The following is a 21,037-nucleotide window of genomic DNA, read 5'->3' on the forward strand; positions in this document are numbered from 1 at the left end:
TTATCCATTTACTGCCACATACATTGCTTGTAGTACGAGTATCCTGTTTAAGGAGGTCACCGAAATACGGATAAGAAGACAGCAAGTCATCAAAAGACGAAAATCCTCACAGGCGACTCTCCAAGACGATATGGCTTACCTGGCAGTCAGAGAAATTATCGACACAGAGAGAGCCTATGTTACCAGATTAGATATTCTCAATCAGGTAGAGAAGCCGATGCAACAGTGGGGTGAATTTATCGAATATAACATAACCATGGGTATGATATGATGACGTCAGAGGGTAAATCTTGTGACGTACCGTTCATAACTTGACGTACACATCTTACGACATGTAATAACGCGGTAAACTGTAATAAACTGCAGAAAATGTGATAAGACAGTGTATCGTTTCAGGTGATTACAAGAAACAAAAGCGTTAAAGCTGTCAGTGATGATGTCATAAATAAAATCTTCCCAAGTTTACCATCAATTTTGGAATTCCATAAGGATTACTTGCTGCCCAAACTGGAAGAAAGACTCTCTGCGTGGTAAGTAACTTGATTTTACCCACCATTGTTTTCATTATTCTGCTCAGAGATATAAAATTATTGTGACATAGAAATTCTTTATCAATAATCTTGTGAACGAATTGTTGGATCTGCACCAGACATATAGTGTGCTAAAATGGTCGAAGAAACGCAACTAGCCAGGTGTTGCAAGAAGCATGACATATTCGACAAAAAAGACCAGTAATAATGTTTACTCTAAAAGGCCAGACAACCACTCATTTCCACTCAATGCAGTCTGACGAAGTGCAGAAGTAAACAATAAACGCTATCGATAGTTCTGGAATAAGTTCCACATGCCATGTCTCGGGGAGAGGTAAAGGTATGCTTCATCTTGGTACCTCTCAGCACTTCTCTTATTTATTGTCCCCGTAATGGCCGTCCGCTAATAACGACTCCACGACTCCATGTGGACCGATGGATCCTAAGTACGCACCCCCGACACCGGTTCCAGCCAGCAGTCCTTAGAGCCAGTACTATACCTGCATATAGATGTATCTTCAAGAACAGTTCGTCCTCTTCGTCCAAGGCAAGACGCCCAGTCCCATGGCAAATACTGTCGCAGTGGAGCAGATACAAAATAGCATCGTCATACGTACACAACCACGCTGTCCCTCATCACACAGTACTTCATCATGCATAGGAGTGCGGTGGGCGAGCTGCATGTCTAAAGCGCCAGGCTAGTGATCCAGCGAGCTGAAGGTGCTGGATCGAGCCCACCTGTGACTGGGTGTAAAAACTTTGGAGTCAACTTTGTGTGCAGACTCTATCAGTGTTGTCACAACCCCTAGTATACAATCAACCCTGTGCACTTAAAAGAACCAACGAATCCGTTGGAAAATGACCAGATGGCGACCACATGAATACGTGCACCTACAGTACAACCAGAAATTATTGAGAATTTAAAGATTGTAATTTTTTTTTAAAATTTCACTTATTACTCACGTATTAAATGTGAATATTAGCAGAACATAACTCCAGATTCAAAGACAGGTGAACAGTTAGTATTTTGTCAAGTCACCATGGGCAACAATGCAGGCTTAAGTGCGGCGGGGCATACTACTGATCAAAAAAGTTAGAACTGACTGACTGACTGAGTTTAGTTTTACGCCGCTTTTAGCAATATTCCAGCAATATCACGGCGGGGGGACACCAGAAATGGGCTTAACATATTGTGCCCATGTGGGGAATCGAACCCGGGTCTTCGGCGTGACGAGCCAACGCTTTAACCACTATGCTACCCCACCGCCCCAAAGAAGTTAGAAAGTCGTGGTCCATCCTGTCCCAATATCGACCTCTTCTTTTATTTCAGCAATATTTGTCAGATTTTTCTTAGTGACACTTTCCTTCATAAGTCCCCAAACATTTCCTATTGGATTTAGGTCAGGGCTATAGCTTGGCCAATCTAATGATGTCATATTTTGGGTCCATACCAGGACTGTGAATGCTTTGAACGATGTTTTGGGTCGTTGTCCTGCTGGAAAATCCAAAACTTTCCATAGAACACGTGAGCAGATGGAAGTAAATGTCCCTCGAGTTTATCTGTGTACCGCTCACTGTTCATATTCCTTTCAAATACACAGAGGGGCGTTGCCCCTAACACAGATATGCCACCCCACACGTTAAATTTCGGACTGTACTTTGGGCGCTGATACAAAGGTTTTTCAGTTTGTTTGGTCCAGAATTTCAGTGTATTAGGAAGCAGCCACACAGAACTTTCATCTGAGAAAATCACATTGTCCCAGTTAAAATTTCTATGCTGTAAGCACCAGTTCAACCTACGCTCCTTTTGTTCAGGTTTCATGATCTGTGATGGAATTCCTCGACTTTTCTGCCAACCCATTGCATGCAGCTCAGTTCTAATTGTCTCCTTACAGACAGCCACAGTTCCTCTATCAATCATATCCAGCCTTAAGTTTTCTAAACTCCTTCGTTTGTTTTTAGAAACAAGAATACCAAGACGCTTCCTGTCACCCATAGTCAATTTTCTGGGCCTACCTGCTCCTCCCTGGTGCTCAGTGCCATATCCATTTGCAATATTTTTCAAAACACGATTAACAGTGGACAAAGGGATGCCTGTTCTACTTGAAATCACTTTAGCTGATCTGATGTCCTTGTTATAATACTCTAAAATCAACTTCCTCTTCTCTAAATCATCCATACTGAGGATCACTGAAAATGTTGTCTGCTAGCAAGTAAACAAAGGGGCATAACTCTTCACAAACTAATGAAAAAGGATTAACGGAGTTGTCTCTCTTGAATGAAACCAAGCACTTGATAGATGGTCAATGTTTTTTATACTAGAAATCCAATTAAACATATTCCTCAAATTCTCGATAATTTCTTGTCATACTATAGTTGCGGGTACAGCAACGTGCAGTAAATCTGTACAAAGTACTGTGAATATGTGTCCCAGTCCACCCAGCTGTGAATGGGTACCTCGTAAGGACGGGAAAGCCACAGAAAAACAAAGCGTCTTTGAGCAGCTGAGCTGGATATTGGCGCGATACAAATATTAGTATGTATGTGTGTGTGTGTGTGTGTGTGTGTGTGTGTGTGTGTGTGTGTGTGTGTGTGTGTGTGTGTGTGTGTGTGTGTGTGTGTGTGTGTGTGTGTGTGTGTGTGTGTGTGTGTGTGTGTGTGTGTGTGTGTGTGTGTGTGTGTGTGTGTGTGTGTGTGTGTGTGTGTGTGTGTGTGTGTGTGTGTGTGTGTGTGCACTCCCTCATTACCTCGTCATACAGTAACTCGTCATACAGTACTAATGTTGCGACATCTTGAACATTTGTTGTTTTGAAAGACACATAATAGATATCTTTTGCATATGTCCATCATCAGGAGGCAGGAGCCAAAGATCGGGGACGTCTTCCGCCAGTGTCAGCCCTTCCTTCGTCAGTACGCGGACTACATGCGCGGACTACGGGACGGTCAACGGCTACTGGCAGAATGGACAAAGAAGTCCGTGAAGTTTGCGACTATAATAACACACATACAAGTAAGTTGATTTAAACCTAATGCTAACCCGGATATTGAATACTACATAACACCTGGTAACAAGTTAAGCTACATAACACCTGGTAACAAGTTAAGCTACATAACACCTGGTAACACGTTAGGCTACGTAACACCTGGTGACAAGTTAAGCTACATAACACCTGGTAACAGATTAAGCTACATAACACCTGGTAACAAGTTAAGCACTCACATTACTTTTCACAAAGTTGTATGTTTCGGCTACCATCAGTGGTATGCACGCACAGTCCGTTGGTAAAGCTGCATGTCTTTTTGTAAGGCCATGTCTTGACTACAAGAAAACACAATCCAGGGCAGTTGTTTCAACGTTTTAATACTGGATAATAGTGGATATGGCATAATACATAAATCAGCTGTTTTGGCTCAACATGAAACCTGTTACATGTATGGAGCTGGAGCGAGGATCCGGCAACATGGCCTGTATTTGATGATGAGAACATGGGAACGTTGTAGATTCAATATTTAGTGTACCATCCACTTGCTTGGATAAATGCCTGTATTACTGTCATGTGACATAGGCACAAACTGCACTGAACTAAACAATTCCTGGGTTTGCTTCTTGACATGCTCCGCGGGGTGCGTTTGGGAGACACTTTCCACCAAGTACACTTGCAATATTATTTAAATGTACATTATTATGATACACATCATCATAAACAAGCTGAACTCTCTCTCTCTCTCTCTCTCTCTCTCTCTCTCTCTCTCTCTCTCTCTCTCTCTCTCTCTCTCTCTCTCTCTCTCTCACTCACACACACACACACACACACGTCGTGCCCAATTCCCGGAATTGCTCATCCAAATGAGAGACATCATGACTAATGTTTAGTCTGACAAAACAGGATCTTGATACAATGTAACACATCCAAACATTAAGGCTGTTAAAACTTCAAATATACATATTATTTTTAAAGCTGAAATTAATGGTTATTCTAACAAAACAGTACCTTGATACATTGTGACATATCAAAACATTTAGGTAATTAAAAAGATCAAACATTAAAACTGAAATGTTTGGAATGTTCTCAAACAATAAAATACTAAACCATATTATACTTCTTGTCAAAAGATTCATTTATGTTTCAAGTATAAAACAACAAACACTTTCCCTTGAGGGATTTCTTAAGTTATTAAAAGATATATATACAACTGAAAAATATATAGCTAGGAAAAACAATTGCTTAGATCCCTTTATAAGGAAATGGAAACATTTAGATACCTTACTATGTGCTAAACATTAAATTCTACTTATAATATCAGCTGAGACCTCCAGACCCTACTCACTACAACCATACTATTCAACCTTACCCCTCCAATTTCATATTCCCTCCACAGAAACTTTAATGACATCTTATGTATCTATATAATTGTTGTAATCTCATGATGTTATATTTATATATATGTATACATGCGTGTATGTATGTGCATATGTATGTATATGTATATATGTATGTGTGCGCGCGTGTGTATATGTTTGCAATACTGTCTTTTATGCATGCTACATCACTGAAGCTATATACATATATATTTGGTTGTTGTCCTCTTTGCCATATATATTTTATGTGAGACTTGAAATGGAATAAAAAAACAAACAAAAAAAAACAAACAAAAAAACTGAAATTAAAACAACTATCTATTTTACACTTGATATTTCAAGGATGGCAATGGCAAGAGCATATATTTCAGTCTTTTTAGCACATGCAACGTTTACTGTTACATGGTCTATTATAATTACATGTGTTGCAGCCCTGGCCAGTGCCAACACTGTCCAATCTTGCAGCGGCTCTCACTGACATTTCCTCACTTATTTTCACATTATCCATTTTCAGAATGTTTTGCTCACACCGCTCAAATTGATTGTATTATTTTATCATAGTCTTCTTTGAAAATAACTGAGAAGGTGTTTGTTTTCACCAATCATCACACAGAATGATTTTAGCTGATTGTGGTTATAGTGCCTTTATAACATTGCGCCATATATTCCCGTACATTTACAGATGAAAGATTGACTCGCAGTTGTGAAGGATGCCGCAAAATACCCTTACCTTTTCGCGAATACCCAGCATCAATACCACGTGGTAGTGATTCATGAACAGATGCTAACGACATCTTATAATGGCCTATAACTGATATTTTTAATGACTATGGAAATATGGAAAGGGTTCAGTGGGCTTTCTGCAATAAAGTGTCCTGAGAAGACCTTACTCTGATATCACCATTGCTTTTTACAAAACCATATGTTCTTTCAAAATGTTCTGGGAGAAGTAAGAGCTCCAAGGACCTTTTCCCCCAAACAGCGTATTCCTGTGTGCTAGTGTTCGTGTAGTTAAACTGTACAGCAATCCAGCATAACGAGGTTCTTGTGTCTACCATGGGCTGACGATTGCATTTCTCTCATATGTGTAGTATACTTGCGTTCAGTTGACTAATGTTGGCTATTTAGAGGTTACATTTGTACTTCTACTGTTTTCAACATGCTGACAAAATTTCAACAAAATAGTTGGACGCACGTGTAATACATATTCAGGATAGATGACGCTAAATATGATCGCGAAATTCCATATAAACGACGTTTCAGCCGGGTTGCTGTAATAGTGTCCCCATCATCCTTGCTTGCAGTACTTGTGGAGAAGATGAAAACACAATGCCTTGTGTGGTCAAATGCAACGTGTGTTATATTTGGGAATACACTGTCTTAGTCAAGTACAGATTCTAGTACTTTGGGGAGTGAGTCATCTAACCGCCAGCACACAAAGTAAGCGATCTAGCCTACTCTGCCGTCGCAGCTTGTACAAAAATGAAATTAACACACAATGCGTTTTTTAAAGTGGTCAAATGCAACTATGTTATGGCAATAAGGTGCCTCAATCTGAGATTGTGTGTTCAAATCCCGCAAGGCACTCAACCCGAAAAGTACTAGAATCTATACTTGACCGAGAAAGTGTAATCCTAAAGATAAGCTATGTTGTTGGGTGGATACTGATGTCGGGAATGTACTTCACAAATGTTTTCTGTGAACTGGAGAAATGTGTGTAGAATATTGCTAGCAATGTTGGTAAAGCTTTAACCTAGGTCACACTTCACAAGGTATTGCTATCCAAGGTAAGAGATGCAGATGTTGGTTGCATGTGGAGAAAAATATATGTACCATGCCTTATGGTCGGGGATGGATTGTTTCAGCAAAGCAGTGAGTGTGATCAACTGACAGTGGAGACCCACATGTTGGAGCCAGTACAACGGCTGCCTCGTTATCAGCTGCTTCTGGAGAGTGAGTAGCATGGCCCGTGTCTAGCTCATCCTTCTTCTGGTCACCACAACTAACATGATGAAATATTATTATTTTCATTTTGAGGGGAGTGCCTAAAATAATAATATACATATATGGCTTGAAATTCATATCGTAATCATGCACTGGAATTTACACAGTTTTGGCTTTTGGCTGTAGTATCCACTGAGAGCAACATGCACTATTCACTTACATGTATATATGTGCTTATTTGTTTGAGTTCACCACCGACTTTACATGAATAGAAAAAACGTTAAACATAAAATGTGTTATTGATATGCTGCTTACTGATGCAGACCGTTGTAAATCCAGTCCTCATATGTCCAGTCCAGCAACAAACATCTGTTTGATGTCCCCATTAATAATACTGGCATTGTCACTCAAACTTGCCAAACAAAAGTGAAAATCGGAATAGATCTTGCCAGCAACATGGATGTATAACTTATTTTGCCATGCAACGTAAGTATAAAATGGAACCGATATTAATTTATAGCATTTCTTTTCTATTAACATCCAGGATATCTACATCATCTGCGTGAGGACTCACCTGATATTGAGGACGCTACAGGTAACACTTGTAGCCATTGTGCCTTCACAGTATTCTGACTACATAAAGAAAAGTATAAAGTTCAAATAAGACGTCATACTTCATAAAGTATTTAAGACAAGTTTTATTAATGCATTTCGTTATTTATCACCTCAGTGCTTCTTGAACTCTCTGATTCTTCTAGTGGCGCTCAACATGATAAAGCGGGTGGCAGATTACGCCGACGACGTGTTATTGAAAACGGTAAGTATTACAATACGGACGTTTATTGGTCACGTGAGTATTACAATACGGACGTTTATTGGTCACGTGAGTATTACCATACGGATGTTTATGGGTCACGTGAGTATTACAATACGGATGTTTATTGGTCACGTGAGTATTTCAATACGGATGTTTATGGGTCACGTGAGTATTACAATACGGATGTTTATGGGTCACGTGAGTATTACAATACGGACGTGTATTGGTCACGTGAGTATTACAATACGGACGTTTATTGGTCACGTGACTATTACAAAACGGACGTTTATTGGTCACGTGAGTATTACAATACGGACGTTTATTGGTCACGTGAGTATTACAATACGGACGTTTATGAGTCACGTGAGTATTACAATACGGACGTTTATTGGTCACGTGAGTATTACAATACGGACGTTTATTGGTCACGTGAGTATTACAATACGGACGTTTATTGGTCACGTGAGTATTACAATACAGACGTTTATTGGTCACGTGAGTATTACAATACGGACGTTTATTGGTCACGTGAGTATTACAATACGGATGTTTATTGGTCACGTGAGTATTACAATACGAACGTTTATTGGTCACGTGAGTATTACAATGCGGACGTTTATTGGTCACGTGAGTATTACAATACGGACGTTTATTGGTCACATGAGTATTACAATGCGGACGTTTATTGGTCACGTGAGTATTACAATGCGGACGTTTATTGGCCACGTGTCGCGCTTTCATTGCGTATGACAAAATATACAATTTCCGTGAAACTGTTTTGTGCACTGGTGTTTTAATGATTAATATTATTCCACGATTTGGGAAAGTATTCGATTCCGACTGATGGTTGAGGGGTTTGTAATCACAATAATTACATGGTATTAAACAGCTGATAAATCGACCGCGCCCTGGCTAAGATTATACCAATAAAGTATTTCTTTCTCGGTCGATGTGTAACCAGCACTTGAAACACGCTGCTGGTAGGGGTGGGGACACGCTGCTGGTAGGGGTGAGGGCACGCTGCTGGTAGGGGTGAGGGCACGCTGCTGGTAGGGGTTAGGGCACGCTGCTGGTAGGGGTGAGGGCACGCTGTTGGTAGGGGTGAAGGCACGCTGCTGGTAGGGTGAGGGCACGCTGCTGGTAGGGTGAGGTCACGCTGCTGGTAGGTGTGAGGACACTTTATTATCAGAATGGGCAGATGAATACAGGATCCACAAAATCCACAAGAAAATCTTCCAATTTATGGAATGGAGGTGTTTAGTATCTACGCTTTTGTCACTTATTGTGGCAGGTAACAGTACTGCTGTGCTTCTGTGCTGTCAAAAGGCCGGATGCTAAGTGGCATGTGCTTGGACACTAATGTTGTTAACTATGCCTAACTTGTACCCAATCAGAGACTAGATCTCTGATCACATTACACACAATGGGAAATTGAGGCCAGACTGAACCACCCCACTTTCTTAGTCATGACAATATTCCATAAAGGGACATAATTCAGGATGCACCTCAACCAGATAGAATTTTACTAACAAACCCCCAACAAAACCTTTCATGAGCGTTGTAAATCTGATTGCAGACAACCACAGTGTTTACTGGATAACCCTTCACCAATGAAAGCTTTAAACATATTTTTGAAGTTTAGCAGTTTTTACTTTTATTTGCAAAATTTCAAACTACATAAAACACCTTCACCTGATAACAATAAAATCTGATATGTCTCAACTGACATTATATCCTGCTACCGATGTCTTAGTGAGTATTATACTCAACAAAATTATAAACTTGGCTCCAAAAGTATTGGTAATAATTGTGAAGGGGTAATTCTATTTAGTTTCAAGTTGTGCCTACACATGGCTGTTTAAACAGGGTCTTGGCGACCGACATGAACACATTGCTGTGAGTCGCGTTGTCGCACGTACATGGGAACAGTTTTCAAGGTCAAAATATGTCATGTTGTTATATTGTCGCTACATCTAAGATATGTAAAGAAAAAGCCTTAAAATGCCCGACAACACCACAATGCGACATAATGATCGCCCATCTTGGATTCCATAGTTTACGTATCATGGAATTGAAATAATCGTGCTGTTGTTTCAGTATCGAACGTTTACATTTACTTATCTTAATTGTTTTATTTCAAATTTCCGTTGCCATAATCGTTACATTAACGTGTGAACGGTCCATACGACGACCTTCTGTGACTACTTTTCAGGATAATCTTAAGAGCACGTTAAAGGCCTTCCAGAAGATACATGGTGAGCTTTCGGAAAGCACGAAGAAACGAGTGTTGGTGAAAGAAGGCAAGATACGTTACATCGATGGAAAAACGGAGCAGTGCCACATTAGCTACCTCTTCCTGGTCAGTCGCCACACGTGTTAGCTGGACGTTGTGACGTGAACACCAGTTTGTTCCCTCCTGTATGTAGATGCATGCTACAGTTTAGCTGGACGTTGTGACGTGAACACCTCTTTGTTCAATCCTGTATGTAGATGCATGCTACAGTTTAGCTGGACGTTGTGACGTGAACACCTCTTTGTTCCCTCCTGTATGTAGATGCATGCTACAGTTTAGCTGGACGTTGTGACGTGAACACTTCTTTGTTCCCTCCTGTATGTAGATGCATGCTACAGTTTAGCTGGACGTTGTGACGTGAACACTTCTTTGTTCCCTCCTGTATATAGATGCATGCTACAGTTTAGCTGGACGTTGTGACGTGAACACTTCTTTGTTTCCTCCTGTATGTAGATGCATGCTACAGTTTAGCTGGACGTTGTGACGTGAACACCTTCTTTGTTTCCTCTTGTATGTAGATGCATGCTACAGTTTAGCTGGACGTTGTGACGTGAACACCTCTTTGTTCCCTCTTGTATGTAGATGCATGCTACAGTTTAGCTGGACGTTGTGACGTGAACACTTCTTTGTTTCCTCCTGTATGTAGATGCATGCTACAGTTTAGCTGGATGTTGTGACGTGTGAACACCTCTTTGTTCCCTCCTGTGTGTAGATGCATGCTACAGTTTAGCTGGACGTTGTGACGTGAACACGTCTTTGTTCCCTCCTGTATGTAGATGCATGCTACAGTTTAGCTGGACGTTGTGACGTGAACACTTCTTTGTTCCCTCCTGTATGTAGATGCATGCTACAGTTTAGCTGGATGTCGTGACGTGAACACCTCTTTGTTTCCTCCTGTATGTAGATGCATGCTACAGTTAAGCTGGATGTTGTGACGTGTGAACACCGCTTTGTTCCCTCCTGAATGTATATGCATGCTACAGTTTAGCTGGATGTTGTGACGTGAACACCTCTTTGTTCCCTCCTGTATATAGATGCATGCTACAGTTTAGCTGGATGTTGTGACGTGAACACCTCTTTGTTCCCTCCTGTATGTAGATGCATGCTACAGTTTAGCTGGACGTTGTGACGTGTGAACACTTCTTTGTTCCCTCCTGTATATAGATGCATGCTACAGTTTAGCTGGATGTTGTGACGTGAACACCTCTTTGTTTCCTCCTGTATATAGATGCATGCTACAGTTTAGCTCGATGTTGTGACGTGAACACCTCTTTGTTTCCTCCTGTATGTATATGCATGCTACAGTTTAGCTGTACGTTGTGACGTGAACACCTCTTTGTTCCCTCCTGTATGTAGATGCATGCTACAGTTTAGCTGGATGTTGTGACGTGAACACCTCTTTGTTCCCTCCTGTATGTAGATGCATGCTACAGTTTAGCTGGACGTTGTGACGTGTGAACACCTCTTTGTTCCCTCCTGTATATAGATGCATGCTACAGTTTAGCTGGACGTTGTGACGTGAACACCTCTTTGTTTCCTCCTGTATGTAGATGCATGCTACAGTTTAGCTGGACGTTGTGACGTGAACACCTCTTTGTTCCCTCCTGTATGTAGATGCATGCTACAGTTTAGCTGGACGTTGTGACGTGAACACCTCTTTGTTCCCTCCTGTATGTAGATGCATGCTACAGTTTAGCTGGACGTTGTGACGTGTGAACACCTCTTTGTTTCCTCCTGTATGTAGATGCATGCTACAGTTTAGCTGGACGTTGTGACGTGTGAACACCTCTTTGTTCCCTCCTGTATGTAGATGCATGCTACAGTTTAGCTGGACGTTGTGACGTGAACACCTCTTTGTTCCCTCCTGTATGTAGATGCATGCTACAGTTTAGCTGGACGTTGTGACGTGAACACCTCTTTGTTCCCTCCTGTATGTAGATGCATGCTACAGTTTAGCTGGACGTTGTAACGTGTGAACACCTCTTTGTTTCCCTCCTGTATGTAGATGCATGCTACAGTTTAGCTGGACGTTGTAACGTGTGAACACCTCTTTGTTCCCTCCTGTATGTAGATGCATGCTACAGTTTAGCTGGATGTTGTGACGTGAACACCTCTTTGTTCCCTCCTGTATGTAGATGCATGCTACAGTTTAGCTGGACGTTGTGACGTCAACACTTCTTTGTTTCCTCCTGTATGTATATGCATGCTATAGTTTAGCTGGACGTTGTGACGTGAACACCTCTTTGTTTCCTCCTGTATATAGATGCATGCTACAGTTTAGCTGGACGTTGTGACGTGTGAACACCTCTTTGTTCCCTCCTGTATGTAGATGCATGCTACAGTTTAGCTGGACGTTGTGACGTGAACACCTCTTTGTTCCCTCCTGTATGTAGATGCATGCTACAGTTTAGCTGGACGTTGTGACGTGAACACCTCTTTGTTCCCTCCTGTATGTAGATGCATGCTACAGTTTAGCTGGACGTTGTGACGTGAACACCTCTTTGTTTCCCTCCTGTATGTAGATGCATGCTACAGTTTAGCTGGACGTTGTGACGTGTACACCTCTTTGTTTCCTCCTGTATATAGATGCATGCTACAGTTTAGCTGGACGTTGTGACGTGAACACCTCTTTGTTTCCTCCTGTATGTAGATGCATGCTACAGTTTAGCGGCATCTCGTACTGAAGTTTACACATCACGTACATTTTCAGCCATATCTATATACTCATGGAAACGAATAAGGGAACACATGAAAGTACTAGTGTTCCTTTATTCGTTTCCAGAATTTCACTCACAGTGCAATACAACGCTTGTGAAGAAACCAAGAAAAGAATATAGGAACACTTGTACTTTCAGGTGTTCCCTTATTCGTTTCCATGAGTATATAATATGTATCATGCAGATATCTGCCTTGTAGTTTACGCATCATATACATCAGTCATATCTGTATATAACATGCTTATATACATACTGATATTAGTATAGTGCCACTTCCCAGCTCAAAGGCGCTTTGGATGTCGATCTCAACGGCACATCGTATTTTCAATCTCAACTCTTGCAGCCTTCTAGGTGCACCATGTTAATGTGGCTTCCCATCCTTATGAGGACTGGGACACATAGTCACAGCACTTTGTCCAAGTTTATTGTACGTTGTTGTAGCCGTAACTAGGTGTTTGCACGTATTCATGTGCCCACCATCTGGTCATTTACCAATGGATTCGTGGGTTCTTTTAAGTGCACAGGGTTGTGTAGGCCTACTGTAAACTACGGGTTTTGACAACACTTAAAGAGTCTGCACACAAAGTTGACTACAATATTTTTACACCTGGTCACAGGTGGGCTCGATACCGGCACCTTAAGCTGGCTGGATCACTTGCCTGGCGCCTTATACAGCTCGCCTACCACGCCCCTGATTTGCAGTTTACACCTCACGTACAACATCAGTCATATCTGTATATAACATGCTGATATCTGCCTTGTAGTTTACACATCACGTACATCAGTCATATCTGTATATAACATGCTGATATCTGCCTTCTAGTTTACACATCACGTACATCATCAGTCATATCTGTATATAACATGCTGATATCTGCCTTGTAGTTTACACATCACGTACAACATCAGTCATATCTGTATATAACATGCTGATATCTGCCTTGTACTTTACACATCACGTACATCATCAGCAATATATATTTTCCCAAACGAAAGTTCCTTTCTAGTTTACAGATGTACTCCTAATCTGTGATACCACCAAACAAGGCAGATTTACACTTCGCGAAGAGTTGATGTTAGATGATATACAGGTAAGTTTCAAAGGTTACAGAAACGTCAGCTTCTTTGAGTGGCATTTAGAAGTGGTGTGATGAACAACGAGGTCAGTTCTATGGATATACAACTCATTTACTATTAATATGAGCGACGTTTCGGTGTAGCTAGTAACACCGTTATCAAGCAAGTGTGTCATTGGCTCGGAGTATCAGTGTAACGCGTCCATGGTTGTCATCTTCTGTCAACTTTGCCATTTTCTTTCCCTGGAACGCTTGAAGATTTGTGCTGAAACGCTACACATGATTAGTATAGATGAGTAGATGAGCGTAGATGTCTTTCCACATTTTTGAGCTGGTTCTAAATCCCATTTTGTGTCAATAGAATGTTAAACATCAAAGTTAAATGATGGCTTGTGAAACCATTCAGACTCCCACTTGTTTAGTTTCTCATGCTTCAGGTGCGACAAGGAGATAAGGACGATCGTCATCTGTTCCTCATCCTGAGCAAAGACAATACCTTACAGTTCAACGAACGGTGACGATTTCTCGCTGTTGTATCCTAGGAAACATGCTCAGATCTTTTTCCTCACTCACTACTAGCTAACCACACTACCGTATACTCTCTCATATAGGGACATACTCAGGATAGGATTTACTTTCACTGACATCTATGAACATGCTCAGCACATTATCCTCGTTCACCGTATCTAGAAATGAACTCAGCACACTATCCTCGTGCACTTACATACAGACTAACGATGAACAAAACTAGATGTCAATGTACTTACCTACAGACTAATAATGAACAATACTAGATGTCAATGTACTACACATACATAACCACAATGAACAATAATAGTTGTCAATATACTACATCTACATAATCACAATAACAATAATATTTGTCAATATACTACACCTACATAATCACAATAACAATAATATTTGTCAATATGCTACACCTACATAATCACAATGAACAATAATAGTTGTCAACCTACTACACCTACATAATCACAATGAACAATAATATTTGTCAATCTACTACACCTATAAAATCACAATGAACAATAATGGTTTGTCAATATACTACACCTACATAGTCACAATGGACAATAATATTTGTCAAAATACTACACCTACATAACCACAATGAACAATAATAGTTGTCAATATACTACACCTACATAACCACAATGAACAATAATAATTGTCAATATGCTACACCTACATAATCACAATGAACAATAATAGTTGTCAATCCACTACACCTACATAATCACAATGAACAATAATATTTGTCAATATACTACACCTACATAATCACAATAAACAATAATAGTTGTCAATATACTACACCTACATAATCACAATGAACAATAACGGTTGTCAATATACTACACCTACATAATCACAATAACAATAATATTTGTCAATATACTACACCTACATAACCACAATGAACAATTATGGTTTGCAATATACCACACCTACATAATCACAATGAACAATAATGGTTGTCAATTTACTACACCTACCCAATCACAATGAACAATAATGGTTTGTCAATATCCTACACCTACATAATCACAATGAACAATAATATTTGTCAAAATACTACACCTACATAATCACAATGAACAATAATAGTTACTATACCTACATAATCACAATGAACAATAATGGTTTGTCAATAATATATATAACCACAATGAACAACACACCTACATAATCACATAATTGTCAATATACTACAACACAATGAACAATAATGGTTTGTAATACACCTACATAATCACAATATATTTGTCAATATACTATACCTACATAATCACAATGAACAATAATGGTTTGTCAATATACTACACCTACATAATCACAATAACAGTAATATTTGTCAATATACTACACCTACATAACCACAATGAACAATAATGGTTTGTCAATATACTACACCTACATAATCACAATAACAATAATATTTGTCAATATACTACACCTACATAACCACAATGAACAATAATGGTTTGTCAATATACTACACCTACATAATCACAATAACAATAATATTTGTCAATATACTACACCTACATAACCACAATGAACAATAATGGTTTGCAATATACCACACCTACATAATCACAATGAACAATAATGGTTGTCAATATTCTACACCTACCCAATCACAATGAACAATAATGGTTTGCCAATATCCTACACATACACAATCACAATGAGCAATAACATTTGTGAATATACTTCACCTACATAATCACAATGAACAATAATAGTTGTCAATATGCTACACCTACATAACCACAACGAACAATAATAGTTGTCAACATAGATGCCTATTGATCAATAATGAACTTCTTGCAGTTAACTGGCACATAATGAGATGAAGTGATTAACCCAGTAACCATAGGGAGTGTCTTGTTTTTCAGACTGGAGGACGGCAAGAGGGTGTATTGGGGCCAGGTCAGTAACAATAAGTAGCATCACCAGGGCAGAATTAGGCTCAGGTCATGTATTTGCTTATGCCAATCACAGAAGACATTAAACATTCATTCTATTTTATTAATTATTCTTGTGGGATATTGACATTATACCACGTGATAGATATTCCTAACTTTTTCTTGTTATTATACCAGTTTAGAAGTATTCTTGTTCTAGTTCTCGTTTATTAACTCAAGTCAAAGGCCACAGGCCCATAGGACGTACATTAACCGCATATACACATTTTGTTATACTTCAATATATAAACGATAAATAAATTTCACAAGGTAGTACTATAGTAATACACAATGCATGATAATAACATTATTGGTGTGCCGATGGGTAAAGTTAAAATGCTAAAAATACATACTTACTTAAATTTAACAATGTTTGAGGACATGTGGAATTGATAAGATTTACAAATGCTGCAACAGAAGGATGTTCATGGTATGCAGGGTGAATATATGATTTTCGTAGATTTGAAAAGGCTTTGCATACAAGTAAGAAATGGAATTCATTCTCAACTACATCTATTCCGTAGCGGCTACAATGTGTACATAATCTGCTTTCCTCATCTATTCCGAGTCTTCGTCCAAGTTCAATCCTTAAGTTGTGGCATCCGCATCTCAATCTTAATAAAGCTTCGTAAGTGGATATGCGTTAGATATTGTTCGACATTCAAAACTGATTTGTAGGAAGAATATGAAGATAGTTTATAGTTGTTTTTAATGTCTGCTTGCCATTGTTGAATATCTACGTCGATGATACGTTGTTTTATTTCTGATAGAGTGTTCTGTTGCCGAGTATTCATGGAAGGTTTTGCCATAACACAATATCACAGCTGCTTTTCCTCGGTGATTCTACATATTCAAGACATTATTTCTCACATGGTCATTATGTCCTAGATGTTATCGTTACCTGCTGTGATATACTGTTTGCTAGACATTCCTGTCACCTAGCTGCCGTCATTTACTGCGTCTTGGATATTCTTGTCACCTGCCGTAATTTACTGCGTCTTGGACATTCCTGTTACCTGCTGTCATAGAAATTCGAAGACATTCTTGTTACTTGCTGCAATACACTGATTAGACCTGCTGTCGTATACTGACGACATGAAACCCCTATTGAAAAATATGTCCTGTTATTTTCTCGTTGCTACGAGTATTTTCTCGTTACTTCAATTATTTTTTCGTTGCTTCGATTAATTTCTCGTTGCTTCGCGATGCTTGCTTTTCTCGTCATTTCAATAATTTTCTCGTCATTTCAATAATTTTCTCGTTATTTCAATAATTTTCTCGTTGCTTCGAATATTTTCCTGTTCCTTGAACTTTCTTTGAAAAACTTGAAATTTCGAACATTTTCTCGGTACTTCAAGTTTCTGTCAAAAACTTGAAATTTCGAGTATTTACTCGTTGCTTCGAGTATTTTCTCGTTACTTCAAGTTTTTGAAAGAAAGTTAAACGAGAAAATATTCGAAGCTTGGGTTACTGTGAGGCGAATAAATACCTTCCTTGTCTATAATGACTGCTTCTGTATTATAATATCTCTAAATTTGTATTGCCACACAATGTTGTACTGTCAAAGTTATACCTTTGTATTGATTTGTGATCGTCGGTAATTTTAGAAGACTATATTTGTTAATTACAGCACATTTCTTTGTTGGTTTCACACACGGTTCTTTTACAGACTGATTCACAGTCAACACTTTAGTTTCAGCTGGGGAACAACTACACGTAACAATTCTGAAACATGTAGTGGATTTTGAAAAAAAGAACAGTGGACGATTATATAAATGCTGTCTTGCATAGGCGGAAGTCAGGCCTGTAGCAATATATGAAAGTTGAGACAACCTGACTAATAATATTTGTCAAATATTCGTGTGTCCAGTCTGGCAAGGTCCGAGTCATGCCTGCAGCGAGGGAGACCATCCACAGCTTTTCCGCCAGCACATGGACCAGTTGAGCTAACGCAGCAGGTTGCCTTTGTTCATGTCCGAAACATGTCCTTCACGGACTCGGTCTTCGTGGCTGACCACAGCATTATTGTGATGCGTTTGTTGTTTGATGTCTACAGTTACTGTACGTACACGGTGCGCAAGAGTGGGTTCTTCTTGAAAGGTGAAACGTGGACTAACATAACGGCTACGGCAGCTATATTGAAACAGAAAGTTATGGCTATTTTTATGCAAAATATATCATACACAGTCTTGTTAGTTCGTGTTCCGGACATTCTTGTTACCTCCAGTCATTATTACCTGTCAGTAGTTTTTGTTACCTTCTATCATTGTAGGTTTAGGTTTAGTATTACTTTTTATGTTGCTGATGTAGGAAATTCAGAAGCTGGTAGACAAGGCAATGCAGAGGAGAGAAGAGGTGGCGCTTACAACATCCGTGACAAATCGTTGTGGCGATTGCAGCGACACGTATGCTTATATCAGGGTAAACCAAACTTTCTGTTCTCAAAATTGAGTCGGAAATAATTGTAACCTAACGGTGCATTACTATATTTGGGGGAATGGTGCTGCTGGGAGAGAGTCTGCTGGCGGTTCAGATAAGGGATGAGTGTCTATTCTGGATATTTCACAGATGCCCAACTTATTCCTTGGCGGCTGGTCTCCCCGGAAAATGAGTGAAGATATCACTGATAGTTGTCTCAGCTGCCATATGACGTTTGAGACCTGCGCCAGTCCAAAACTCCACTGTGCCACATGTGGATTGGTAGGTATATGTTGTCCAATGACAGGCAGAGTTGATTATTGGCATTTAGAATCCGAGTTGTTATAGTCACTTGTTATACAGGACCGTTTCTATTTATTGATATAAGTTTCAAACATTCCCATGGTATGTGAATTCTCTGGCATTCAGATTAACAAATGATTTGCCTTTTTTGACGTAGACTGGCTTTTCATATTACCGTTTCATTTTTGCCGATTAGCTAAATTCAGCTATGGTTTGATAACCTCCTTGAATACATATAATCTATTAAATCATCACCAGAATACATAATATGCGTCAATACCACAGAACTGTAAGATGACACTTCCACATCATATAATGTGAGTCCAGCCGTTAACCTATGATCTGTCCATCTACGTCGACATTCGATCAAGTGGCCAAATTACCGTGTCAGGGTATGTACTCAGAACACCTGCCAGACCGAACCTCAGCACAAGAAAGGTAGCCTGAGCTGGGGGAAACATGTACAGTGTCTCTACGATTTTCAACACAAAAGCTCTTTAGGTATGGAGAATAGATTGTGCTAAACTGAAAAAATAGAATCTGAGATCCATTTACTCCACTGTGGGATATCACTTAGAGGTTACAGATGAACAATCTCTTATGACAAAAACCTGGACTGTGAAGAGAATGAATTCTATAATTTCAATAATCCTTTAAAATCCATTAGGGAATCACAAGGATTACATCTGGAATCTAAGATACACAACACTTCACTTGTCAGCATATATGTAGATTGAAAGGAATCTGGCGATATCCACTATCATCACATCATAATAAGGATTCCATTCCCAACAAAACGAACGTGAAAATCAGACGATTAACTGTGAAAAAATTAGAAAGTAATAACAAAGTGAAGATAAAACACGTGAGCTAAATAAATACTAGGTATGTGGAAACAGTTGCTTGTTTTCTTTCACACACACGTGTAGGAAGTGATAATTTCCCACCTTCCATATGCACAAAGGCGCTCTGATTGGAGAATACTGTTTCCCTCAAGACTATGTGGTAGGTAGTGAAGAGGACCATCCTTTGAAGTCTTTTGCCGTGTGATGACAGCACAATGCAGGATGTATGGCAATGATCCAATAGAGGTTATGTATTCAAAGGCATGATCAGCTGGTGCCCTACTTTGTGATCGTCTGTGATAACAATGACATTCCCAGTGTGAACTGCTGATGCTGTAGCTGCACTCTCCATACTGGTAGGAAACATGGTGAAATACTGATAACATCGGACACTTATTGATGTGAATTATCTAAGATGCTGCAATAATCAGGATATCAATACATTTTCTCACTCAAAGGAATGAGAATGAATGTAAGTTGGGTTTTTCTGCTGACAAAGGATTGTCTACCTGGCACATTCTCCACTACTTGGTCTGCAGATATATAAAAACCCGATGGGGTTGGAAATTACAAAAAAACCCATCTAAGGATATCTTAATACAAAATATTTTCAAGGGATCTCATAAAAAGCACTTGTCACGTGGATTAAACAGAGAAATGCAAAATTGAGTTGTTGTTTTTGAGAACATTTAATTGCATACTATCTATTTCACTTTTTCATTACTGATATTAAACAGCAGGTCCAATCGAAAGAATAAGAAACTTATCAATGTAGTATTATTACATTTGAAAAAAGTTTGCTTTGTTGGAACTGTAAAGCAAGTAATTAAAAGTCAAAACATATATTCTTGTAAATTGTTCTAAGTAAAGTTCACTATGTATAATAACTTCAGTTACATAATGTTATTTGTTGCAGGTGGTATGTAAGCAGTGTACACGGAAACAACATGTGCCTTATAAAGACAACGCAGAGTGCAGTGTGTGTCTGGAGTGTGACATCATCCTCACAGCTAAATCTTCACAAGAAGTAACCACATGAACTGCTTAATCACCTGGTCGCAATATGTTTACTTTTGGTTACATATACATGTATGATACGTTCAACCATGGTTGAATCATTCATAAACAGTCATTACCTACAACCGTAACCCCAACTGGCAGAACAAGTTACACTAACCACATCGCATTGTTATTGCACACTTGATGATTGTGATCACCAACAAAGTCACGGGGGACTGTCAT

The 21,037-nt window shown here is 39.3% G+C and overlaps 1 protein-coding gene and 2 long non-coding RNA genes across 3 annotated transcripts in view; 1 reads left to right on the forward strand and 2 right to left on the reverse strand.

Annotated features, from left to right (window-relative positions):
* The window catches only part of LOC124253295 (FYVE, RhoGEF and PH domain-containing protein 1-like), a 40,374-nt gene extending 19,475 nt beyond the window's left edge, over window positions 1-20,899 (forward strand). The window contains exons 4-16 of the mRNA XM_046687040.1: window positions 53-205; window positions 397-530; window positions 3,384-3,540; window positions 6,756-6,843; window positions 7,379-7,429; window positions 7,593-7,651; window positions 9,864-10,010; window positions 13,669-13,752; window positions 14,175-14,251; window positions 16,161-16,194; window positions 18,540-18,650; window positions 18,798-18,929; window positions 20,712-20,899. Of these exons, the coding sequence (XP_046542996.1) occupies window positions 53-205; window positions 397-530; window positions 3,384-3,540; window positions 6,756-6,843; window positions 7,379-7,429; window positions 7,593-7,651; window positions 9,864-10,010; window positions 13,669-13,752; window positions 14,175-14,251; window positions 16,161-16,194; window positions 18,540-18,650; window positions 18,798-18,929; window positions 20,712-20,834 (1,350 nt within the window). The 3' untranslated portion in view covers window positions 20,835-20,899. The remainder of the gene's footprint in view (window positions 1-52; window positions 206-396; window positions 531-3,383; window positions 3,541-6,755; window positions 6,844-7,378; window positions 7,430-7,592; window positions 7,652-9,863; window positions 10,011-13,668; window positions 13,753-14,174; window positions 14,252-16,160; window positions 16,195-18,539; window positions 18,651-18,797; window positions 18,930-20,711) is intronic.
* LOC124253298 lies at window positions 13,266-13,655 on the reverse strand. The gene is made up of 2 exons (XR_006892174.1): window positions 13,554-13,655; window positions 13,266-13,370 (listed from the first exon to the last, which is right to left on the reverse strand). It is a non-coding gene; the product is annotated as an uncharacterized LOC124253298 (long non-coding RNA).
* LOC124253297 lies at window positions 14,891-16,154 on the reverse strand. The gene is made up of 3 exons (XR_006892173.1): window positions 15,981-16,154; window positions 15,540-15,803; window positions 14,891-15,162 (listed from the first exon to the last, which is right to left on the reverse strand). It is a non-coding gene; the product is annotated as an uncharacterized LOC124253297 (long non-coding RNA).
* Window positions 20,900-21,037: the final 138 nt, after the last annotated feature.

This window comes from Haliotis rubra, unplaced genomic scaffold (genome assembly GCF_003918875.1).
Source record: "Haliotis rubra isolate DU_JTF1 unplaced genomic scaffold, ASM391887v1 Scf538, whole genome shotgun sequence".
NCBI lineage: Eukaryota > Metazoa > Mollusca > Gastropoda > Lepetellida > Haliotidae > Haliotis > Haliotis rubra.